We start from the raw sequence: 26,375 nt of genomic DNA on the forward strand, positions 1-26,375 counted from the left end.
TTTTTCAACATGGGACAAGAGCTTCAGAAAATGAGATTTCATTAACTTGAGAATAATTTCATTTTCTGCTTGTACAAGGGCTGAGTGGGCAAATAACAAGCAAATATAAACAAGTGAGAGAGACGCAAGAAAGTTCCAGCTTTATAGGCTTTTCAGTTATTATAGATAATTAAGTACATTTCCTCTTTCTCAAACTACCATGGGGTGGTAAACACCTCAACTTCCCCCAGAAGAGGAGACCAGTACATCTGTCTCACATTATGAAGACTGGAGTTTGACTCTTAAATGACACTCCTTTGGATGGAGTTTTTACTTTACAAACATAACTTAAAAGCCTTAGGTTAATGCCCTGTAATACTATGATTGGGTGAGTGGGGCCAGTGAAGTCAAAGACAAAGGGACTGGGAAGAAACATTAGAGGACTGGCCCATTGTTTGCAAAATGTTTGACCTGGGGCTAGTTTAGGTGTGCATTTAGTTCTTTGTTTTAATTTTTGAAACCCCACAGTCAAACAAATTGAGGACCAAGACTCTGCGCAACACTCGTAATCCTGTGTGGAATGAGACGCTGGTGTATCATGGCATCACAGATGAGGATATGCAAAGGAAAACACTCAGGCAAGTTGAAGACAAAACCCCAGTGTCTTAAAGTGCACTGGGATGGGGAACTGGATGAGGCTTCTGCAACAGGGATGGGTGTCATCTCCTTCAAGCAAGTGACCTTTGTAACCATGTATGAAGTCGGGCAGAAGTGGAGATGGATGGAAAATGTGTGAAGGAACAGCTTTCCATCAGGAAAGACACAGCTTACTGATAACTGCAGTGTTTCCTGAGGATGTGTCAATTTTAGATGGAATTTTTGAGGGGGGAAATTTCCGAATGATCATGTTATAATGTTTCACTTTGACTTCATCATGCTTTATTTCCTTTAACCTTGGGTACTATTCTACCTTAAATAATATATTATCTATCTAATAATAACTATTTCAAATTCTGTATCAAAATGAAACATTTTGCCTTTGTTGAAACTAGATTATTTTCACATGATGGAAGAAAAATGTCACTTTAGTGCTTCTGAAGTGACATTTTTCAGAATTTCTGTTCCATGGGAAATTTTAAAATTTGTCTTTTAATTTGTTCTAATTCAGAACAAAAAGTTGTCAATTTCCTGTGGGCCAGAAATTCCCTTTTCCAACCAGCTCTTGTCAGCAGTTAGGACAAGGCTGCTTGATTTTTCAGAGGTCTTAGATGTGAGGTTTTTAGGCTTTGTGGTCTACATTCCCCCTGCAAACAAATGTTCTTGATCGCATAGCACAGATTTCTAATGGGAGGATGTGTGAATCTGAACTGAGAAATACCACAGCACATTCAGTATTAGGTCTCTCTTTCTTGTTCAATTCAGGATCTCGGTATGTGATGAAGACAAATTTGGCCACAACGAATTCATTGGTGAAACTCGAGTTTCTTTGAAGAAACTCAAATCCAACCAGAAAAAGAACTTCAACATCTGCTTGGAGAGAGTAATACCGGTAAGTCTCAGGAAGTTCTGCTAGGTCACCTTTGCTTTTGGCGCACAATATAAAAATAGTATTTAAAGGACTTTGGAGTGACAATGAATTGAAGATTCCCAGTGGCTCTGTGAATGGGAAGATCTCCTGGAAGGTGTGCAGAATCTTAGGGCCAGTTTCTGTTCTCAGTTCTGTTAGTATAAATCTGAAGTAAATCCTATTGTAGGCCATCATGGGATTAGAGCCTGGTCCAATCACTGCCTGGAATTGCAAAGCACTGGTGTGATGGGGCAGGTCCTTCTGTTCCATGGATTAGCATAAACCTAATGTATACAATATTAACTCCTCTCCTCCCTAAAACATCCTGTGTGGTGGACAAAGAGGAAAACTCTGCTCTTGCCTCTGCATGCTGACTCTTGCGCCTGATGCTCTAAGAGCAGAGGTTTTCAAACTTTTTCTCATGACCCAGTTGAAGAAAATTGTTGATGTTCATGACCCAATATCATGTGACTGGAGTGTGGGCTGCAGGGTGGGGCCGAGGATGAGAGTTTTAGGGTGCAGGAGGGGGCTCTGACTTTGGGGGGTTATCAGGGCTGGCGCAGGAGGGGCTTACCTTGCGTGACTCCTGGTCAGCGGTGCAGCAGGGGAGGGGGAAGGGACAGGCTAAGGCAGTATTCCAGCCTCTCCTGGCACCCAGACCATGGTGCACCCCAGAAGCAGCCAGCTGCAGGTTTCTGCCCAATGGGCATGTGGAGCTAGTGCTCAGGTCAGGGGCAGTGCATGGAGCCCTGTGTGCTCTTCCCCCTCCCACATAGGAGCGAGGCGTGCTGCTGGTCGCTTCTGGGGTGCAGCACAGTCTGCAGTCAGGACAGGTAGGAAGCTGCCTTAGCTCCTCCACTGGTCACCTGATCCCCCTGCAGCAACGAGACCTAGTGCCTGGCATTCCACCACCCAGTGCTGGGTCATGACCCATAGTTTGAAAGCCACTGTCCTAGAGAGAGTTCCATGAGTGTAGAAAGGGCAGCATAACAGAGCTGAGTTCAGTACTTCAGGGTTGAGTGGAGGATTTTTACCCACTGGCTTTAAACAAGGAAAACTCAGCAAATTGCTGAGGTAAGAACAGTACTAGTTCTTGCAGGAGCCTGTCTGGCTCTCCTGTGCATGTCCTGTCCAACTCTTCACGCCTGGAAGAGGAATCCTAGCTGCAGAACTGACCACACGAGCATGTTGCTCACTCCTGGCTTTGGCTTCCTTCCCTAGAAATAACCTCTAAGAATGCTCAAAGGCTGCTTTAAATAGTTCAGGGACCTAGTAGAGTGCAACGCAGGGTCCTACCAGAGTTTTCCTGAAAGGATGGCTTATGTGGGTGGAGAAAAGATTGCAATGCAGATGGATGGTGCTGGAAAAGAGAAATAAAGAAACTCTTGGAATTTGACGGCTGGGTAGAAGTTGGCCCCCAGGGCTAATCAGAACAGAGTGTGTAGAAACATTCCAGGCATCATTGTCCTTTTGGAAAGTGGAGGTTCTGTCTCTCACTGAAGAGACTGTTGGTATGTGGGACAAATTCACCCCTCTGCGGTCAGCCAGGATGTGACTGCTGGGAGTGTGCAGGAATGTCTTTTTTATGGGAAGAGGCCTCCCTCTGCCTGTGGCATTACTAACAGGAATGTCTCTCTTCCTGCTCCAAGATGAAGCGTGCTGGCACTACCAGCTCCTCTCGCGGGATGGCACTATATGAAGAGGAGGTAAGATGCATGCTCCTCTGGCTCTGGTTTCAAAGGGCGTCATGGGCAGTGGGTAAAGGTAGGATGTGCATCTCTCTCTAGTGCCAGCTCAAACATGTCGTAGTGGTGGTGATGCATATATTGGCTGGCTTGCCTCCCACAGCCCCACCCCACAGCCCCATTCCCCCACCGCACTCCTTTCTGCCCAGGCTCCACCCCCCAGCACAAGGTGGGAAGTGGGGTGGTACACAGCTCCAGCACTACCTTCCCTACCACCATGGGGAGGGAGGAGGTCATGTAGCCCCAGCCTCCTGGCCCCAACCACTGGGGAGGGTAGAAGGCACGTGTCACTGGTGCTCCGGAGAGGGCAGGCATTGGGGGACAACAACATTCCACCCCAGTATGCCTGTAAGAAGTGTTCTGGGGGTGGAGTGTGGGTGATGCCACTCTTGACATTTGGGAAGGCAAAGCCTTCTCTCACCTAGCATACCAGCTGCCCATGAAGAGCATCTTTAGCCAAGGGGTGAGCGGCACCGTTCCCTACCTTTTGGTACCACTCTGAATAACAGCTGTTTGTTTTATAATCCCTCTTGCATAGCCTCTTAGTAGCTGCTTGTTATGCAGGTTTCCCATGCAGCTAGGGCAGGGACGTAGCGAGTTTCATCCTATAGGTCTGACAGCATGGCAGTCAGGGATGCGTTTCCAGCCTGGGATGGCACACCAGAGCTATCTGTAACCTAGCTTGAGTGCTGATCGCAGTCAGACCACGGCAGCATGGATTACATCCAGAGCACATAGCCAGGGTCCTGGGTGGACTGGTACATACTGTGCTGCTGCAGCTTTCCTGATGTTGGGACTCACTCTAGCTAGAGGGCAGCTGGCTTGGGGGGTACAGCAATTTGATTGCAGCACAGACCTACCCTGAGAGTGCTCTGCTGCCCTGTTATTGGCCTCTGGAGTGAGCAACAGAATTGCTCTTGTAATTCCCAGCCCACGTGTGGGATCTCCAGGTCATTCCTGAGCCCAGGTGTCACATGGGAACCCATCATGCTGCCAATTGTGTGGGATGTGCATCTCTCTCTAGTGCCAGCTCAAACATGTAGTAGTGATGGTAATGCATATATTGGCTGCCTTGCAGGCCTGGAGAACTCGAGCATTTCCCCCTAAGGCTCACTGAAAGGTGGAAATGAGTATGACCTCTCTCTCCCTGGCTGCCTTCAGCTCATTTGCTTGCAAATGCTCTGGCAACTGCAGATTTGTTCCAACCTGAACCTGAGACTAAACTGTGGCATGTGTGATCCCAGACAAAGCTAAACTAGCTAAAACTTTCTTGCAAACTACAGAATGGGATCTGCCAAGGTTCATCTAAGACATACAGACCTTTTAAATCCTTATTGACTATAAAACATAGAATAACAACAACAGGATGTGGCTTCTGCACTATTGTTCACCTTCTGCAAGTGGGGCCCTGTGTTTAAACATGTCTTTGCCTTCCTCTGTAATTACTTGCGGTCCCCTTTCAAGCTTTTCCTGTTCTCATTTCCTCCTTCCTGCCCCAATGAGTTATGGTACGTCCCTTCCTGCAGAATTCCTGTTTGGGCACATTGCTGGCCTCTTATCCCTGTCCCCTCCTGTAGGTGGATCGCAGTGGTGATGTCGAAGAACGAGGAAAGATCCTTGTGTCCCTCATGTATAGCACCCAGCAGGGCGGCCTGATTGTTGGCATTGTGCGTTGCGTCCACTTGGCTGCAATGGATGCTAACGGATACTCAGATCCTTTTGTCAAACTGTAAGTCAGAGCCCCAAAGTTCTGAAGTGCATGTGCTTGTGCCACCGTGCAGTGGACCATGTGTGCAGTGGGCCCTAAATCATAGCTATTGTCAGAGGAGTAACTTTGTCATACACGATGGCTTCTAATTCTGCAATATCCCTGCTCTGTAATTGTCACTGACTGAAATGTGCTTTAGCTGCTTCTCTGGCCTCAGAGCCCATCCAACAGTGGATGGATAAAATGGATGCTGTCCCAATCATGGGCACTGGGTGAAGGTAGGGCTGGGGGAGGCAAGCCCCCAACCCTACCTCCCAACCCCACCCCTTCAGCCCAGGCCCCACTCACATGGGAGCCAAGGCCCCCCTCTCAGCACCCATAGGGAGATATATGGCCCCAACCTCCCCAGTCCCAGAGCACAGGGAGGGTGGGCCCAGCCCCAGCCTCCGCAGAGCACGGCAAAAGCAGGTGGTGCACAATCCCAGCCTCCCCTGATCACTGGGAAAGTGGGTGGCATGTGGCCCCAGCCTCCCTGGCTCTGTAGCATGGGAAGGGCGGGTGCTCGGGGGCAGCGATACTCTGCCCCCAGTTAACATGCAGTAGGTATTCTGGGGTGGGGGCAAAGTTTGGGCAGAGCCAGGCTGGCGGTTTGGGAAGGGAATGCCTTTGCCCACCTAGGATACCCACTCCCCATGGTCCCGGTGACATTGTCAGATGAACTGTAACTGTAGGATCGTTGGGATTTTAATGAAGCAGTATTTCAGCCTGCCACCCAGACACAGTGAAATACATACCCACTCCATGGGCATTTGTGGCATCTATTCTCGTGCTCGTTCCAAGCTCGGTTCTGATTCTTCACCCCTTAAGACACACCACCGTAGAATGGCTGTAGCAGAGTGGAGAATCAGACTAAGGATGTTAAATGTAGGGTAATTCACGAATCAATTAGTTGATAGGGTGTCACTGCCCCTTTGAAACGCCACCCAGCATTTCAAAGGGGCAGCGCCTCACAGAGCCCAGATCAGCTGGGGACTCCGCAGCTGACCCTGGGCTCCACAGGGTGCTGCCGCTTTGAAATGCCTCGGTGGCGATTTCAAAGCAGCAGTGCCACACAGAACCTGGGACTCTGTGCAGCATTGCCGCTTTGAACTACCCCACTCTTCTCCCTTACTCTCCTCCCTTCTGTCTTACAGAGGCAGCAAGGTGGGGGAAGTGACTAGTCGACTAGTCCTTAGCATCTCTAAATCAGACCCTCGATAGCTGATCCATTCTGGTCAAAGTCCTGGTCATCCATGTGGTCTAATATACTAAATAATGTCACCATTGGCTACAAGGCATGGCCGGTGCATATGAGACTCACCGTTCAGCCCTGCTGCACAGGTTCTGATCTGTGATATACCCTTGTCATGTGCAGAGCCAAGCTGGCCTTTATTGCATTTCATGGGTGATGATGCCATGCTGAATCTTGACATATGGATTTTTTTAACTATCACTCAGTAACTAAACAGCTGATAGTTACATGTGACACTGCAAGAGGGAGAAAGAACATTGTGTGCTATTAACGTTCTCAGCTAAGTGCAAAGTCAAATTTGTGAGGTGGGCAGATTTTAATTTGAAGCCCTTAATCTGGAATAGATATTCCACTGTTACCCTTTCAGGCTAAAACTTCACTCTATAAACATAAACTCACTCTCTCTCTGTCTCTCTCTCTCATATATGGTAACCTCACCCCATAGAGATATGAAAGTCTTATCTGTTATTCACAGTTGAATGTTTTTCCTTCAGTGTCTTACTTTTTTTCCTCATGCTCTACAATGGAACACTGAGATTTTTACTTTTGAAATTAATTTTAAACAAGGATTTAATTAATATAAATGGTGCAATTTAGAATTAAGTTTGGACTGGATTGTTAAGACTGAGCTAAATGTTTCCAAGTTTATAAGTAAAATTAATTCAGTATGCTAATCTGCATTTTATTAAATGCTAATTGATTATCAGTAGTAATTTTTTTTTCTCCCAAGTCTCTCCAGACTAGTTTGTGTTTGTGCACTCTTGAAATTCTCAGGAGCATAGACACAGTGGAATAGCTTGCCCTGGAGGTTAAAAGTGTGGTTTGGCATCATTTAATAACCAATGTGTCTACTGCTTTTCAACATTATGGTTATTTCAGCTTCTTCCATGCTGGGAGCCCACACGAGCATCAGTCAAGCCCTTTCTGAGTTGTATGTGTGTTTCCAATTAAGTCCCTTGGGCTATTTCTTTGATCATTGCAATTTTACATGGAAGTGCCTTGTGAGAAAATTGTGGAGCAGGTTATAAATAAACTACATCAATACAGTCTCTTCTTCAACCGATCCAAATGAGGGGGTGCTACCAGTTTTCAGATTTAGCATGGTTATTTTTAAAGTGTGTCTTTTTAATTTAAGTATTACTAGCACACCTCTATTGGGAGATTTACGCTGAATTCAGTAAGAGGTGCAAAGTAACTCATTCTACTCTTAGATTTTAACCCGATGATCTAATTTAAAAAACAACGAGTTGTCCTGTAGCACCTTAGAGACTGTAGATGGTATCACGAGCTTTCATGTGCACAACCCACTTCTTCAGATGACATGAACTGGATGGGCCATTATAGTCAACATCCAAATTACACCAAAAGCTAAGTATTGGGCACTTACAGCCCATTCTATTAGCCTCATTTAGCACAGACACTTTAATTGATAATTTTTTTCTTCTTTCCCTTTCCCTCCCCTAATCCCCTCTTTTTCTGCTATTTATTTGTACCTCTAGACTCCTTGCTCCAGTCATCTGAAGAAGTGGGTTGTGCCCATGAAAACTCAAGATACCATCTACATTTTTATTAGTCTCTAAAGTGCTGCAAGACCATTCACGGTTTTTAAAGTTTTTTTCATTTACAGACTAACACGGCTACCCCTCTGAAACTTTTAAACCTGATGATTTGAAACAGATTTTTTTGTACTCATTTTAGGATTTTTTAAAATTAAGATTTAACTTCCTTAGTTATTGTTCTTCCATTCCAGAAATTCCTTCTTCTTTCTGGCTCTGTTCATTCACTTCTGTTCTAAGCTGCTTTTTGTTGCCCCCAGCTGGCTGAAACCTGACATGGGGAAAAAGGCCAAGCACAAGACACAGATTAAAAAGAAGACATTGAATCCCGAGTTTAATGAGGTAAGTAGATGTATCCTTTTTTAAAAAATGGGACAAATGATTAATTCTTTGTACTTGGGAAACACAAGGCATTTCTAAGCGACAATTGCTCTGTCAATTTTTTTAAAAAAAACAGTGGTCATATAGCCCTTAGAGACTAAGAAAACATGTAGAAGGGATCATGAGCTTTTGCCCCACTTCTTCAGATGAGTTGAGCAAGAGTGCCCTGTCAGACTCTTTTCTGGGATATTTCTGAAATAAGTACAAAGGTCATTGCCACCAAAGAGTTAGGAATCTGGGAAGTCTAATTGAAGTGTTTGAATTTCTAGCCTCATCATCTTGATCGGGGAGAAATATATATGTTAAACTGATCTCAGTAATTCGGGATCCTCTCTCCCTCTGAGAGAGTAAGTGATCTAAATAAACATGATCCTACACCTCAGAGATCTATCTTTTGACGGAATCAGAGGCATCACAGTAACCTAGTGTCTCTCCCCACAATACAATCTGGGCTAAATGACCGTTAGGAGCATGGGTTCTGCTAATGCTAATGAGCATTAGAAGCATGTTCTTGCTATCTGGAAAGATTGTGAGATGTGATCAGTTTCATAATTACAGGTTGAACCTCTCTAGTCCAACACTCTCTGGTCCAGCAACATCCGTGGTCCAGCATGATTTTAGTTATCCGGATGTCCTATACAGTTTGTTTACAGCCACCAGTCCTGATTCTCAGTGTTCTGTGCTATTATTTAGCTCTAATTTACTCCTCAATGTCTTCTAAGAGCCCACTAAGCAGTGGAAGTGTTGGAAATGCTGTTAGACAGTATTGACCTTGGCAAATTTTCTGATTCAACATTGGTAGGGGGTGCCAGACTAGAGAGGTTCCACCTGTAGCTTCCAAATGCTCAAAAATCCTGGGGAGAAGTGCCTTTTAAATTCAGATTCCTGAAATGACATTGGCAAGAAACTGACAGCTGTACCTAGGTCAAACCTCTTCTTCCCAGTCCCTCCTGCTGCTGGGAAGGAATCTTGGTTCAGACTTCTCTGAAATGTATGGGTAGTATGAACTGTGATGACACACAAGCTGCTCAGAAGACATTTTCCCTTACAAAGGGCTTGATCCTATGAGGTACTTTGCACCCTCGATCTCCATTAACTTCCAGGAGAATCGAGAATGCCCAGCGCCTTTCAGGGGTGGGCTGTGTTACTGGTCTCTAGTTTCCCCATTGGCTTTAAAGAGGCAGCACGAAGAGCAGTGCTCCTTGGACAGTTGTTCAAAGTGGGAATCGACTGCGGAGCAAACAGCCCAGTGCTGCTCCCCCCATTACAACTCATTCCCTGTGCATAGATTGCTCTGTAGGGAAGGATGCGTTCCCACCATGAGAGCCTTGGAATAAGGGGTTTTTACTACTGTCCACCTTGCAAAATGAGACACAAGTGGCCTAGTGATCAGAACAGAAGACTGTCTGGACTTTGGAGGAAGGAGAGGGGAATCCTGGTCCCATTGAATCCAAGTGGAGTTGGTGTTTCTCCTTCTCCTTGGAAAAACTGTTGTTCTTGGCCTCTGAGGATAGGACATGAGGCAATGGGCTTAAACTGCAGCAAGGGAGGTTTAGGTTGGACATTAGGAAAAACTTCCTAACTGTCAGGGTGGGTAATCACTGGAATAAATTGCCTAGGGAGGTTGTGGAATCTCCATCACTGGAGAGATTTAAGAGCAGGTTGGATTAGGGATATTAAATTTCAATTAATCGGCTAATTGAGTAGTTGAAGGAATTTCAATTAGTTGATATGGGGGACACTCACTATCCCTTGCCATTTCACGGCTCTTGTACATTTCAAAAGGAGAGGCACAGCAGTAGGGACACCTCTGCCTCCCCTGCCCCCCGCAGTGACTGTGCAGCCTTTTCAGTTCAGTGAGCAGAGCATTAGAATGTAATATGCTGCCTTGGGGTCTACTCTTAAAGCTGGGTGTTCGGTATCATTTTAAGAATTGGTGTTCTTTTTTTTCCAGGAGTTTTTCTATGACATAAAACACAGCGATCTGGCCAAGAAATCCCTGGACATCTCAGTCTGGGATTATGATATTGGCAAGTCTAACGATTATATTGGTGAGTTGAGGGTCTGTACTCTGTGCTGCCTGGTGGGAATGGGCCATTTCCCTATACAGGTCCTGAGGTCACACACAGCATTGGATCAGCGGGGAGAAGCAAACGCTTGCCAAGAGTTGTCCGGCTCTGCTTTGGGGTCTGGAAGTGGTTAAGGTGCTGGGTCGCATTTAAAATCTGCAGGCATTTTGGCCTGGAAAGTGCTAAGCGTGGAGTCAGCTTCTTGGAGTGTGGCTGCAGTCCAGGCCCGCCAATGGGGTGGGGTGCAGCAGGAAAGGGAGCAACTGCTCTGGGACCCGGTGATTCAAAAGGGCCAGGGGCTCCCAGCTGCTGCTATGGTGGCAGCAGCACAGGCTGATGCCCCAGGTCCTTGAAATCATCACCAGCATGCTCCGGGCAGCGCTGAGAACTGCTTGAGAGAGAGAGGTCAACCCAGCCCCATCCCTTACTCCCAAGGCCATGCCCTTCCTTCATAAGCCCCACCCCTCTTGGTAGTACAGAGCCCACCCCCCTCTTGCTTTGCCCAGGGACCTGGCAAGTCTGTCAGCCCCACTGCTGCAGTTGTTTTGCCTCAAAGTGCTCTTTGTATATTTGAAGTGCTCAGTGATGTCAAATGACTCACCTGCCCTTAGGTCTTCTACAGTGCTCTCAAATACAAATAATTTCTGTTTTAAGCACACAAGTGGGACCTCGTGGGTAGAGGTGAGGTGACTCACTTGTGACTTCTCGTGTCGCACCATCGTACCGGACATCTGGGCTCAGGAGTGGATTCTGCTCTGTGCTGATTTTATAAAATTTGCCTGAAAAATTTGACTCCATTTTGGTTAGGATTTTTCTTTTGGATCCCTAAAATGGTGGCGCAGCTTTAAATCGGAGTAATCTGTGGAGTATGTGAGCTTCGGGTCAGATTGTGGCTGTTCTGCAGATGACGAGGGCCTTGAACAAAGGGCGGGCATTTATAAAACAAGGTTGGTCCCTGGTGGGCCGCCGCTGCTATATTTACCTGCATCTCTGCAGGTATCAGGCAATCACAGCTCTCATTGGCCATGAATTGCAGTTTGTAGCCAATGGGAGCAGAGAGAAGTGATGCGGATCAGGACACCACTTCTTGCTGCTCCAATTGGCTGTGAAATGGCGATCCGGAGCCAATGAGAGCAACTGATACTTGTGGAGGTGCAGGTAAATAGAGAGAGCGTTTGTGTGGGCCAGAATTTGCCCACCCTTGGCCTACATAGCTTTCCAGGGAGGACCCCAGGTTCAGTTGAAGGAAAGGAAAGGTGATACCAGTGGTGCAAGACCCCACCCCAGCAACTGTGTGGCTATCACCCTGTCCCTTGTCAGCCGGCATACTGCACCCTATGCAGAAATATCCCAACCTGTGTATGCTGCTCCTGTAGGATCTCTCCACAGGAAAAACTTCTCCAGCTGCTGCTGCTCTTCACTCTAAAATGCAGCCAGATTGTCCATGCAATGCTGATTCAGCTGGGTTAAGCCAACAATAACAGGAGGACGGGCTGTAGGAGAAGCTGGGTTGAAAAACTAAATATTTAATGCTAGGCTATACCGAACTCCTAGGGTGTAACCCTGCCTTGCCAACTCACCTCCCATTCTTGTTCCGTTGTCTAGGCTGTCTGTGTGGAGTAGGGTGAGGATCTCCCACTTGGGTTCCATTTTAGGGGCGTTTTGGTTGTCTGTGATGCTGCCTCTGTTTTGTGCCAACTAGCAGGTGTTTTGTGCCAACTTGCCAGCTTTAAATTCATTTTAAACTGGGGAGGAAACAAGAAATGCAGAAAAATGTGGCACCAAAGAGAAGGGAAATTGGAACCCCCTGCTGTCTTCTTTGACTCCCCTGCCTGCTTCTTTCCTCCAGGGGGCTGTCAGCTGGGCATCACGGCCAAGGGGGAGCGATTGAAACACTGGTACGAGTGCCTGAAGAATAAGGATAAGAAAATAGAACGCTGGCACACTTTACAAAATGAGAACCACGTGGCAAGCGATTAAAGTCCCCAGGACACGTCTCTCTGAATCCCACCTCCTCTGCCAAATCACAGTAGATTCCTGATGTCCGTCTTCCAAAGCCTATGCTACACACCTTGCCTACACCTCCTTGGATCCCAGGAAAGTTATGTGGCTCTGTCTCCTTGGTGCCGGCATCTTATCTTCAACCACTCTCATTCTAAAGAGCAACCACTGGATCGTGTGTGTTCAAATCCATTTTTGACTAGTGCATTGTTCTGATGTATAATTTTGTAAAGCAATAGCCACACTCTGAGGATTTTCATTTTTCTTCATTTCACACCAGTCTAATGTGCATCATAACACTGCTTTCCCTTCTATTTGTTGAAGATATGTATTCTTTAGATGGTGTTTCACCTGGGTACTCATGGTTCCATCCTCATTCACCCAAGTGTGTTTAATTTTTTCTCTGCACGTCTCTTTCCACTCCTCTCATTTTCTCTTTGCTAACTGAAAAAAGGTTAATGCCAGTTCTGGGATCCACAGTCAGCAAACCTACTGTATGATTGCTTTCAGCATGTGATGGGAGGCAGTTTGAAAGTTATCACCAATTCAGACCATTCAGTTAATTTGATATCAATATCTCCCTTGCAATAAGCAAAAGGCTGTTTGCTGTGCTTTGGGTTTGCTTTAAAACATAACTTAGTATCTGCACTTTCAATAGTACGCTAACGCTGACACCACTAATATAATACGGAGAATGTTGGTATCTAGCTTCTTTTCCAATGGGATCATTTTTGCATAGTATAGAGCTAGCAAATAGTGTGGTAAATGCTTTTGAGTTTTCACAGAAAGGACACTAAGTATCATGGCATTTAAATAAATAACTAAATCGAGAGCCATCTTCTGCATGGTCATTTTGGAAACACAAGATTTACATTTTGGTTTGTTTCAAATGCAATTAATTTTGGAACTAAGAACCTGCACATGCTCTTTGTGTGGAAATACTTCCATACCCACCTCCCATTCCATAGAGAATGCCTCCATGACCTAGCAAAGAGATGTATTTTGGGTGCAGAATTTGTTCAGTTCCCTTGGGACAGTATTCTCTGTTTCATCATACTTTCAGAAATGTTCATTTTACCTCCAGCAGATGGGAAAACATTTCCTATGGATTAAGTATTTCTTTTCTTTTGAAAAATACAGCACTTAATGAAATTATCTGGGACAACTAGAGGTCTTCCAACATCAATTTTCTGGTGGGTTTCCTTTTATTCTTGCACAAAAGAAACATTTGCTTCAATCTGTGCTTAATTTATTGTGTGTGGGTGTTTATTTCGTATCAACAAAAGGAGTCAACAAGGTCTTGAATTGATATTGATCTTTTTGATACCAGTGTGATCCATCTGCTGTTTTATACAACCTTCAAGCGTAGCAATGTTAAGATTAGTACACTAAGTATATGGTCGATTAGCTACAAATTTAGCATGCGAAACAAAGCCCAAAGACCTTCATTCGGGCTGTCATCCTACAATTCTTTCACAGGCCTGCTGTGCTAGTCTCTACTATGGTGGTGGTATGTATTCTGAACTGAGATGTACCTCAGAGTCTTTGACTTCTTTTTATTTCGATGAGCTATTTTTCCTATTCCTGGCTTTTTTTCCAGTGGAATTTAATAGTACTAGTCATTTGCTATGAACATCTTGATAAAGCTTTAACTTCTCCGACCGAGGGAAATCCAACCCTCGGTCTCGCATGAAGGTTTCAGTGGGCTGTTACTGTACTGTATTCCTGTGATGTGCTTTTATACAAAAGAAACCGTAGGTTAGTAATACTCCGACTGGGAGTCCTTCGCTTCCTTTACCCACCATTTCTTCTAAAGCCGTGAGATTAAGAGTGGCAGCCCCTAGACGGAAAGAAAGTGCATTGCCCAGCTGAATAACTTCACTCCAAATACATCATCAGATGATGGCGCCCTGCACATGTTTCCTGAGCTGCTGTTCTAGTTTGGGGACTGTTTCTTGTGTAGCCTGATTCTTTTACGCTTATAGAACATTGCCTACAGCATTCTAGGGAGTGTTGGTTCCTGCCATTGCTGATCATACAATCGAGATGAGTACTTGTGGGCTGTCTCGCTCCAAGGTTAATAGAGTTCAGTCTAGTTTGTGGTGTTCTGATAAAACCAACAATGGCTTTTTGCTCCCTCAGACCCACAACACCACAGCGTGTCACGAAGCACTGCTCACCATGCTGGGCTGTTCCACCACAGATCTAAGAAGGGATAAAACCCATCTAGACCTGGTACATGCCTCCTCCCCCCTTTCAACAAGCAGGTTGCAGTGGTAGTATGTACGGGGCCTTCCTGGCTTCCCTTTCCTCTTCTTACAGCCCCTCCTCCTCCAGCTGTGATTTCAGAGGGCTGGACTTTTTTGGGGGGGAATGAGGGGTGGATTTATGCAGTTCATTCAGGTCAACCCAGAGTGTTGGGGCTGGGCCCCCAGTGTGAAGGTCCCATTCCAACCTTTCTGGGGGACTTGGAGGGTGGGGGGGGGGGGTTAGTTAAGGAAACTTCCTGTTGGTTCAGCCCTCCTTCCCCTTTCAAGAGAGTAATGCCATCCTCCCTCAGAGGTAACTGGTGTTTAGAGCAAGGTGTACAGGCTGAATCCTCCTGGATCCTTGTGTTGGGGCGGGTCCACAACAATGTATAGGCTGCAATGCAGACCTTGGGTCTGAGCCAGCATCCTTTGACATCAGTGGAAAGGCTCCTAGTAGCCTGCTTGGATATTGTATCAGCTCTTCCTGTGGATTGGGTAACTACCCCATGGAAATTTCTGGATGCCCCATTCTCTGGGCTAGGCTAAGGAGAGAGACAGCTGCCTGTCAGTTCCTGGCTGCAGGACTGCTTCCTTGATGTATTGCACAAGTTCCCATTGTCCAGTGTTAGAACAAAACGTGGTTGTAATGCTGGCCAGAGCAGCCTTCCTGGCAGACTGTATGGCCGGGCAGGCAAGTTTCTCTCCTTTGTTTTGCTGGAGTTATCTCCTTGACCAGGTGCTGCAAGATATAACAAAACATAAGGAATCCCATCTGAAGCCAGAGCATCTCCTTGACAGTCCTTGCTGCATCTGTCTTTATTCTGGAGAGCTTGGCTCTCAGGTAGTCCTATTGAAGCCCCTGCTCTGTTGCCTAGAAACACATGGCCTTGGAGCCAGGTTCCATTGGAACCACCAGACAGGTTCCTTCTGCACAAGGGATCCAAGTTCTGGAGACACCTGCATCAGCCCTTTCAGCGGGGGAAAGCCCTCCTGCAGGCCCGCTGACAGGGTGCTAAAGGGGGCAACTGCTCCAGGTCCTGGTGAATCTAAAGGGCCCAGGGCTCCCGGCCACCACCATTGCAACGGTGGCAACCCCGGGCCCCCTAAATTGCTATTGGATCCTAGCAGATGCGCTCCAGGTGGTTCTGAGGGCTGGCGTGTGTGTGTGGGGGGGGGGGGGGAGAACACAGCATGGAGCTGGGCCCATCCCACCTTGCTCAGGGGCCTGACAAATCTGTCAGCTCCCCTGCTTTCCTGAACATGATAGTGGAGTTACCTGACCTTCCTTTAGGCTTGATAGTTAAGCAGGTGGGCTGGCTTACTATGACCAACGTGTCTCGGGCTAGAACAGGGCAGGTATGAAGCCTCCTCTTGGAGCAGACGGACTTCCACAGGAAATTGCCCCATGGTAATTAAAGCTCACAATGGGTGCTGTGGAGGCCAGTAAAAGGCAAGGCCACAGCCAAGGGAAATCTTCCCCCAGGCAATATGGGTTGGACACTTTTGGCAAATGGGCTTCCGGTTGTACCATTCAAATGTCTGTGGAATGTGATCACATTTCTGTTTGCCCCTACTGCTTGTCTGGGGCCTGTCAGCTCTGGTTTGAAGGGATGGAGACAAGGGAATTTGTCTCTACATTGGTACATTTCTTTTCTACATCTTAGATCCAGTGGCCACACTGAGACCTCCTCCTAATTTATTTCAGAGCAGTTTGGCTGCTGAAATAGCAGCACCTCTTGCTTTCCAGGGAATTAGGCTCTCTCTTCTGTGTGCATCTTTATTGTCACTTTCTTAGCTTTTTCCCCTCATTGGAACAAGCTGACTGGGGTTCAGCAGTTCAAGCTGGCCAAAGGGTAGAGGAATCCAACCGCCGACCCTCAGCAAAAGCAGTGTCGTGAATGGCCATTTGTTGAAAGTGGCCAGACTACCCAGCAATTCTGATGTGATGCAGAACAGAAACCCGCAAGTCAGAGAGATCCTCTCAGCCGGTGAGACCAGTTAAAAGCCGAGGGCCTGGGTTTTGTTGCTGCTGCTGTTTTTTGCCGTCCTGCACCTTGTGTCTTCTTTTACCCCAGCACTAAAAGAGCATATAACAGTAGTGTTGGTGTACCTCGTGCATAAGCATTTTGCACCGCTGTGAGTGCCGACATATAGTGCAGGGTAATGGAGATTCAGGCTCCGAGACCCAAAACTGTCTGTAGATATGTGTGAGATCTCAGCAGTGGAGCCAACAGCCATTGTCGGTCCCAGGGCAAGATGTGTGGGGGCGGGGCCTCAGGTGGAAGGGGCGAGGCTGAGGGCAGTCAGCCCTAAGTGCTGCCCAGACCACAGCAGGCTCTCTCCCTCCCTTGGCCCCCCAGGCCTCAGAGCCCTGAGGAACTCCTGCACTCTGATGGCAATTCAAAGGGGTGGCCAGGAGCTCTGGGCCATGGGGCAGTTGCCTGCTTTGCCCCCCTGCCAGGGAGCCTGGATCTCAGAAATCATCTAAAATGGTTATTCAGCTCTTTTTAAGGTATGTTTTTTTCAGACAGCAAAAAAACCTGTCCGACTGGCTCTGAGAATCTCTCTGACTTGAGGGTTTCTATTCTGCATCACAGCTACAGCAGCTTTCCTGAAACAGACTCTAGTGCCCTCCTATTATCTGTTTGTTTAAAACCAGCTCTCATATTTTGTGTCCCATTGAGAAAGTTGGCATCTCCTCTGAGATTTAAGCTCCTGTTACCATAGTGGTATAAAAGGTCGGCTTAGCTGGTCATTCAGAAAAGCTGATCCTTGAAGCCAGTGACAGTTGCATCATGCTGGGTCTTAACCACAGATTCTCCAGTCCCTGTGTCTTTTTGGCTAGCTCTTTTCTAGAATAGCTTTTTCGATATTAGCTCACTGTACTCACCTGTGGTCTCGCTAACACATTCTAGGCATCTAGCATAATTTCTTTGCCATTCAAGTTCAGTGCCTCTGTGCCTCCCTGCAGTGTTGCTGCTAAGTAACCTAAAGCTCCTCTCTTTATCCCCTGCTCTCTGTAGATCTGTGCTTTGCAGACTTTTTTTTTTTTTTTTAAATTAAGGACATATTTCTGTTTCATGTTCTTAGTTCCTAGCCTCATTACCTTGCATTTCTCTGCACAAAATTCCATAGAATGCTAACCTCTCTCTGGCCTTAGACTTCTGAAGTTAAGTGCAATGTTATTGCCTTCATCCTTTAAACCGACAGCTGCTGCTTTTGGCTCTGTCTTGCTAACTTTTGTATCACTGGCAAATGTTACCATCTCATTACCCTCTACAAGGCAGTTCTCTTAGGCCATTGAGACGTAAAGTGAACAAGATTGATAATAATCCTCATACTGATCCTTTTAAATTCCCCAGGCCAGTGAAGACTATTCCTTCCATCCCATATTTTTTCCCTTCTGAGTCTCTTCTATATTTTATATCCATTTATTACCTCACTCAAGGAACTTGGAGGGATATTCACAAGGGCAGTTAATTGCCCATTGAAAGCTTACTGGGGGTTGGGTGCTTTGAAATGTTCCTTCTTTCCTTCCACTTCTCAATTTAATTATGTCTATAGTAACTGATCTACACTGAGGCCAAGTCTATACCAGATCTGGAAAGTTGGCTTAAGGTACACAACTCCAGCTGCATAAATAATGTAGCTGGTGTCAACGGACCTTAAACCAAACTTGGCACCATCTTCACAGAGCAAGGTCGATGGGAGCAAATGTTCCCATTGGCTTCCCTTACTCCTTATGAATCAAAGAGTTCTGGCTCTGACCAGGAGTGCCCTCAGCATTCAATTTAGCGGGTCCTTATTACAGCCACTAAATCAAAGGCCAGAAGATTGATCTCAGGTGCTGTAAGTATAGACATGGCTTGAGAATCTGCCTGTTTTGCTTCTCTGGTCAATTTCTGCCTTCCCCTCAGTTTCAGTACCTTTCAAGAGTGCTATATTTGAGCATACAGATCTAAAATGCCCTCAGTCTTTTTTGAAAAAAATCTAAATGCCTTTCTTGCCAAATCTATCGTTCCATTCCTATTTGCCAGAAGTTTTATGAAAAAATTGCCCTTTTTATGCTAAGTAAATAAAAATTAGTTTTCAGACAAGGCTTAATTTTAAAACGTGGATGCTTGTTGTGGGGCATTGATATGAGTAACTTAACTTGTCATGGGCCTCCAAATAACCTCTACCAGTTCATGCATATGAGGATGGAACTGACCACGTTCATTATTAGATGCTGAGTGTGGAAATTGGGCTCACGGTATATATCGATCTAGCAGTGTCCTATGGTATATTTTACTATATAGTTAACATAAGGTTGTGTGTCAAGGAACAAAGTTTGGATGGAGATGTAAATTCCTTGGCACCTTTCCCCCTCAAAAAACTTCTAAGCATTTCCTTTAAAAGATGAGTGGCAGTAAAGCCTTCTTTGTATATATACACAGAACAATTAAACAAAGATCTGTCAACTTCTTCCCATCAGCTCTCTTACCTTCTCAACTTGGTCTGCTTTACTTTTGAAGAAATTATATTCATGTCACATACTTGTTCAAAAATTTTTCCATTCCTGACACCATATTCTGAGTATTGCATAAGTCACATTAACTGTCTCCATTGATCATCCGTGTCTGATTTTTGTGTTGGCGATTTGTGACCTAAAGTAGTTTTTGCCTTTGTGAATACAGCATGCACATATGGCTTGGGAATGGTGCGGGAACCTCCACTACCGATGTTTGCATTCTAACTAGCATGCAGTGATTTGACAGCAAAATGTCAGTTTACAAATAATGAAAGAAAAATGTAACACAGAAACTAGAAATACTCTCCAGTCTTCCTCTGCATGCAGGTACAAACATCTCTCTCTATGTGATAGCTAATAAAGTAAGTCTATTGGGAAAAAACCCCTGAAACAAGCTTCTTGGTTTTAATTTTTACTCAACAACCTCATGGAAGGAGCGGCACTGTAGTAGGACAGAACCCTGAGCGGGCATACATCAGCATGGCTTTGTTGATCTCAGTAGATTTACACTCGTCCTGGAGGTTCTGGCTTAATGGGCCTAATGGGGAAAAGCCCTGTTTCACTTCATTGAGAGTTTAGGAACAGGGAACATGTGTTTCAGGAATGGGGGTAGACCTTACTGTGTCAGGGTTTGTGTGGGTTGATTATTTTGAATGATGTCACTTCAAATCCTAGGAACGCTGTGGAATCAGCCTTTAGTTAGATTAAATAGAATACCTAACATGGATTGAATGGTGAATCCAAGGCCTGAGGTCACCTTGTTTCAGTTGGCAGGAAGTCATTCACTAGTATGACAGCAACCACCATGTATCATAGAATGTAAGGCCAGAAGAGATGGCCATATCATGCAATCTGATCTGCTGTGTATCACAGGTCATCACCTTCCCCTAGCCCCCACCTCCAGCACCTGCACCCCAAACCCAACCCCCGGAATTGGGCCAAAGGATTACAGCCCACAGGGGACTAGGCATAGGGAGAGAGGAGGAGGGATCAAGGTGCAGCAACACCCAAATTCCCCATCACAATAGGGAAAAGAGAACCAGGAGAATCCTGGCAAGGAACCCCTCCTATGCACTGCACAGCAAGGCGGGGTCACTGCCCATCCAACCTGGGGGCGGATTTCTTCTCAGCCCCACATATGCAAAGATATTGGATTGTGGAATGAATTATTTTGTCATCTGCAATATTGCATGACACATCAGCGCCTGGCTACTCTCCTACCTGAAACATGTCAATACCTTCCCTTTGGTCTACACTAAGGCTACATCTACACTGGCATGAATTTCCAAAAATGCTTTTAACGGACAAGTTTTCCGTTAAAAGCTTTTTCGGAAAAGCGTGTCTAGATTGGCAGGACGCTTTTCCGGAAAAGCACTTTTTCCAGAAAAGCGTTCGTGGCCAATCTAGACGCGCTTTTCCGCAAAAAAGCCCCGATCGTCATTTTCGCGATCGGGGCTTTTTGCGGAAAACAGTACTGTGCTGTCTACACTGGCCCTTTTCCGGAATAGTTTTCCGGAAATTTTTTTTTGCCCGAACGGGAGCAGCATAGTATTTCCAGAAAAGCACTGATGAGTTTACATTAGATCGTCAGTGCTTTTCCGGAAATTCAAGCGGCCAGTGTAGACAGCTGGCAAGTTTTTCCGGAAAAGCGGCTGATTTTCCGGAATAACTTGCCAGTGTAGACACAGCCTAAGACTTTATTTAGAAATAACCCGCCCTCCCTCCCCTCAAGGTTGAATTTATAAGTGAAGCATCCATACTACTAACCCTGTAATTTCGAAATAATGGGCGGCGGAATTTGAAATCTGTACTGCTTTTCATCAGGAGTAACACTAATTCCAAAATAATTATTTCGAAATAGCAGTTGTGTGGACCTTCTGCTGCCGCTATGTCAAAACAACTACTCCCCAGAGTCATTCAGACTAATTATTCCCCAGTGCTTTCTAGGGCTCCAAGTCGAGGGAGCGCATCCACATTAATGGAGCCTGCCTCGGACTCATTTCGAGGGTTCCCCATAGTGTGGACACGCTAATTTGAATTTGTTAAATGGGGAGTTATATCAAATTTTCAAAGATTGAAATAGTTTCCTAGTGTAGGCATGGCTTCTGGTTCTGGAGTGGCCTAGGGTATAGGGCATTTGCCTGGGGAGGACAAAGTTGGGTGTTTGAGTCCACCCGACCTCACTCATCCTGGGAGCAGCCGAACAGCCAACACAAGCTCCTTCAGGCCTGGAGCTGACAACCACATTACGAAGGCAGGATAAGGGACACCCGGAAGGTAGGAATGTGGGGTGGGTTCTGGAGTGGCCTAGGGGATAGGGCTTTTGCCAGTTGGAGGTTCGAAACAGTTAAGCATGTGTTTAGCTCCTAGTGATGCCCTCACTCCAGAAATGTCTAACTTAGGGCACAAATCCCCTGCCGTTGGGAAGTGATTCCTGGTTTGAGGCAGATGTGCCTGTGTAGTTCCCCTGTGACCTAGCTCCTGAACAACATTGTGGGAGCCACAGCAGAGGACTCAGGCCTGTGCTGTGTGCTGTGATGGCCACACTGCAATGTTTAGCATGGGAGCTTGTGCTGAGCGCGCACATCTGCCTCAGCTGTTAATGACCCTGTCGGCTGGCTACGCGGATGTACCTTCAGCTGAGCAGCTGCACACCAGGAATCGCGAATAGCCAAGTGCGTTGAGATCTGGTCTCAAACTGGACAGCTGCAAGCGTGTCAGAGGCTCGTGGAAGTGTGGGGCCAGCAGGGATGTGAAGGGATCCAGGCCCATCCTTGGTGCACTGGGAAAGAAGTCGCCACATGCTTACGAATGCCCAGCTACAGCTGACTTAATTGGGAATGGTCAGCAAACAGGAAAGAATCCCACTGTCTTCTACAAAATTCAACCCACTCCAGCCACTGCAGTGTGAAATGATCTGTGACAGGGCAGCTTCCCCACACTGGCCCTTTAAGGGTTAAAACCCAGCCCTGGGAGAGGGGGGGGGGAGCTGTGGAGCCAGTCCCTGTGGCAGGTCCTAGGCAATTAGGGCCCAGCTGTGGACTGTATAAGGAGAGGCTCCTGGAGGGGAGGAAACGCTCAGACTCACTCTTGCTGGGGAGCAGGCAGGGCCTGGCTGAGAGGGAAACTGGAGGCTTCCTGACTTAGAGCAGGGCTGGGGCAGGCAGAGCTGGGGAGCTCTAGCCTGGCAAGCTCCCAGACTGCAGGACCTGGGGCAAGGCCTGTTAGTATCAGGGCTGCAGGGGGGCAGCCAGGCTAGAAAGCGGCTGTAGGTCCACACCCATGTGCCAATGAGTGGCTGTTTCAGACAGCAGTTGCCCTGAGGGAGAGGCTAAATGAAGACTGGCAGTGGGTCACTGAAGTGAGGTGGGTATAGGGGAATTGCGGGTTCCTGGAGGAGGAGGAGGAGGACCCCAGAGTGTGGGGCACTGTGGCAGGGCAGAACTCAGAGGGGAGGATGCCATGCTCTAGGAGGGATGGGGGTCCGAACACAGAGGTGGAGGAAAAAGAGGTAACAACGGGTGAATCACCCGCAGAAAGGGGGTGCTCCAAAGCTGCAGAGCTAATTCCCAAAGCAACCAGCAGGAGGTGCCAGTGCCAGTGTGTGGTCACCCTGTTACCCGCCCTTGGCCTGGTTCTGAAAGGCCCAGGGATAGGCTGGGATGTTATGGGTGTTACAATTCTTCTCACTGCACAGACTGTAGGAATAGTTTGGGGTACCAGCCCATTCCAGGAGCAGTAAGCTCCATTCACATGCCAGTCACACAGTATACCGGAGACACAAAGCCAGCGGGACTGTTATGCTGACAAGGAACTCACTTTCTGATGAGAGAAGCTGGCTGGTATATATCAATTAAAATGCTATTCAGTTTGAAAGCATCATTTAAAAATCTATGCAGGAATGAATTCAACGAGGCAAGGATCAGTTGCCATTTTATTTAGTATTCAGCAATCAGAATGCATACTGCGTGCAATCTTTGTCTGCCTGACGGCAATAAAATTCACCGTCCTTGTTTCTTTGCCTCTTCTTTGCCATTCATCCTTTTTTTGTGTGGCTGGTAATTGAATAGAGAGTGTCATGCTTACGATGAGTCTGAAGAAAATCTTTTGAGCCCTGGAACATTGTCACAGCTGACGTTGGTTATAGTCTGAAAATAACCATGGCCATGCATAATCCAATTTCATACAGGGAAGTGGCCTTTATTCGAGAGGGAATAGGTGACTATCCCAGCTTCCTCTTTTAATAAAAAGTGCTCAGATTAGGTACAGTAGACCCTTGTTGGAAGGCTAACTCAGGCTAAGTCTACAATGGCACTTTATGGCACTGTAGCTGCTAGGGTTGCCAGGTGTCCAGTTTTGAACCGGACAGTCCAGTATTTGAGCTTTCTGTTCGAGAAACAAATTGAGAAAATACAAATGAGAAAATAGAAATGTCGGGTATTTTCTAACTCAGATGGAATGTCGATTGTCATGTAATGTCAAGTGTGACCAGTATTTTTGTTGAAACCATCTGGCAACATTATGTGCAGCCAGACCACATGGCACAGAGAAGCGGCAGCTAGTCCCAGCACACGCCTGGGACCCCAGGGATTCTGCACGACCAGGGGATGAGGGGGGTCTGGCCAGGAGTAGGCCAACCTCAAGGTTGCAGGCCTGACCCCACACAGCCTAAAGGGTGCTGCACACAGCACACATCTATGGAAACCTCTAGGACACTGTAGTCTCCCCCAGGGAAGGCACAACAGGCCCCCCCCCAGCACATATGGCCCCCCCTGAGGGATCCTAGGCCACCTTGGGACCCCGCCTCCTGCTGCCCCAGGGGAATTGCCCCTCACCAGCCACACCTGTCCCTGGGCATCATGGCACATGACGTGCTGGGAGGAGGGCATGGGGTGCCTGGGACACCATGGGACAGGGCTCACTGACCATGGTGCCCTCCTCTGCTTCACCTGCAGTGGCACCCCCTGCCAGCGAGGGACCTTCCAGCCCCATCCCTCCGGCGCCAAGGACCCAGGGCCCATTGCAGCACTCCTGGGACCGCCACCCCTTGCTCCGCTGCCACGTCTGTATGATCAAGCGCATGGAGCGCGCTCTCCCAGAGAAGATCTGTGCAGATGCGGAGTGGCAGGAGCGAGTGTGGGGCCAGTACCTGGAGCGCTGCGACCGTGTGCACGCTATCCTGGGCACGATCGCAGAGTGAATGGGCCCTGTGCAGTAGCCCAATGCTGCCAGACCCCCCTCTGCCACCTCCAGCTCTCTTCCCTGCCTTGTCCATGCCCCCTCCTGATGTCTCCCACCCTCGGCATCTCCTGGTGCAGCCTGCCCCAACCCGGCACGAGGGGCGCCCGTGCACCCGTGGGGGAGGGAGAAGCCTTCCTTCCCACCCATGAGGCCCTCCCAGTTCAGACCCCCCTCCTCTCCACAGTCCACCCCTTCCCTTTGTAAATAAAAATGACTTTTCCTAACTCAGTACATGCTATTTATTGGGAGGTGAGGGCAGAGTGGCAAGAAGGGGTGGTGATGGGAGTGGGAGGTGGAGGCATGGAGAGAGCCCTGCACTTGGAGGCATAGGTGCAGCCTACTGTGGGACCTTGTCCAGCATCACTTGGAGGCTTCCCAGACCCTCACCCCATCACTGTTTGCCTGTCGGGTGGCAGCCGTCTGGGGCTGCTGGTAGGCCTGGCCCTCACCAGCCATCCACCCCCATGTCCAGGTGGGTCAGGAGTCACCTGAAGCGTGCCTTCAGATGCCCGAAGGCGCACTCAACAGAGCTGCAGGCCTGGTCCAGGTGGGTGTTGAAGTTGACCTAGCTGTGGTCCAGTCAGCCGGTGTATGGCCGCATCAGCCACGATGCAGACCGGCATCCTGACTACTCCAATGCTGTAGTCCTGCTGGGGGAAGTAGGTGCTCGCCTCCAGCCTGTGACACAGGCCTGAGTGCTGGAAGATTTGGGCATTGTGGGCCCTGCCAGACCACCCCACATATATGTCCATGAACTGGCCCTGGTGGTCCACAAGTGCCTGGAGCACCACCGAGCAATAGCCCTTCTGGTTAATGAACCAGGCCACTTGGTGCTCCGGCGCCCAGATGGGTATGTGGGCCCCGTCCATGGCTTCCCTGCAGTTTGGGAAACCCAGGCTGGTGAAGTCAGCCATGGTGGCGTCCAGGTCATGAGGGTGGATGACCGTCTGGAGCAGTATATCATTGATGGCATGGACAACCTGCAGAGGGGATGCAAACCTACATGAGAGCACAGGGGATGCAAGGAATGAGACACAGTAGGAACATGGGCCCTTGGGATGTGCTGCCCCCCCCTTTGATGGCTCCCGCCCCACACACACACACAGGCCAGGGCCCTCTGCCCCTGGGGGTTTATCCCACGGAGTGGTAACTGTCTGGAGTGGCCAGTTTCCATAGGGTGATTGCAACCCTCTTCTCCACAGGGATGGCGGGGCGCAGGCGGGTGTCCTGCTTCCGGATCACAGGGGTGAGCCAGGTGCAGAGCTCATGGAATGTCCCCCTGCGCATCCGAAACTTCTGCACCCATTGCTGGTCGCCCCATTGTCCTAGCACCAGGCACTCCCACCAGTCCCCACTGGTGTCGTAGCTCCAGAGGCGCCTGTCAGTGGTGGGGTGCGGGTGCCCAGCTGCAGCCGTGGCGAGGTCCTGCACATGCTGCCAAGTCTCCAGCTCCTGCTGGAACACAGTGGCTCCCTGGTGGAGGAGCTCCACAGCCTCTATAATGGCCATGAGGGGACGCTGCTGGCTGGGGTCCTCCTCCAGCTCCATGGCTCTGAAGGTGGCAGCAAGGGTGCCCTCGAAAGGGGTGCCTGAGCACGCAGCCACAGGAAATGGCCATCCAGGAGTCCCTTTAGGCACATTTCTCAGTGGGGGTCTGGCACATGCCCACAGACCCTGGTAACCTCTTGACATGGCTGAATTTCTGCCGGAGACGCATTCTAGCGCAAGGGCTTCCTGCCAGTGTGGATGCTTTCTTGCGCAAGAGCTCAGCGTTCTTACGATGCGGTTCTGGCCAGTGCGGATGTTTGCTTGTGCAAGAGATCTTGCACGAGAACCCTTGTGCAAGATATTCTTGCACAATAACATGCCAGTATAGACATAGTCTTTCAGTTTAAAGTGCTGCTGCGGCTGTGCTTTAAACTGTCCAGTGTAGACAAAGCCTCGGGCAAAACACAAGACACAGCATAATGCATAAGAACCAATCTTGACCACGGATTCCTTTGTCCTTTCCAAGTTTGGCCTAATTGCCACAGAAGAATAAGTCTGCGTTATAGAAGGGAGGGAATGATACTTTAAAA

General features: G+C 47.8%; 1 protein-coding gene and 1 pseudogene across 4 annotated transcripts in view; one reads left to right on the top strand and one right to left on the bottom strand.

Annotated features, from left to right (window-relative positions):
* Positions 1–19,436, top strand: part of RPH3A (rabphilin 3A) — a 159,067-nt gene extending 139,631 nt beyond the window's left edge. For all 4 annotated transcript variants that reach the window (XM_089775195.1, XM_089775197.1, XM_089775196.1 and 1 more), the window contains 7 exons: positions 508–617; positions 1,402–1,528; positions 3,196–3,252; positions 4,869–5,020; positions 8,107–8,188; positions 10,182–10,278; positions 12,146–19,436. In XM_089775195.1, coding sequence (XP_089631321.1) covers positions 508–617; positions 1,402–1,528; positions 3,196–3,252; positions 4,869–5,020; positions 8,107–8,188; positions 10,182–10,278; positions 12,146–12,276 — 756 coding nt within the window. In that variant the 3' untranslated portion in view covers positions 12,277–19,436. The remainder of the gene's footprint in view (positions 1–507; positions 618–1,401; positions 1,529–3,195; positions 3,253–4,868; positions 5,021–8,106; positions 8,189–10,181; positions 10,279–12,145) is intronic.
* Positions 19,437–24,925: 5,489 nt separating this feature from the next.
* LOC149520723 (uncharacterized) lies at positions 24,926–25,845 on the bottom strand (annotated as a pseudogene).
* Positions 25,846–26,375: the final 530 nt, after the last annotated feature.

This window comes from Pelodiscus sinensis, chromosome Z (assembly GCF_052426305.1).
Source record: "Pelodiscus sinensis isolate ZL-2025 chromosome Z, ASM5242630v1, whole genome shotgun sequence".
NCBI classification, from domain to species: Eukaryota; Metazoa; Chordata; order Testudines; family Trionychidae; genus Pelodiscus; species Pelodiscus sinensis.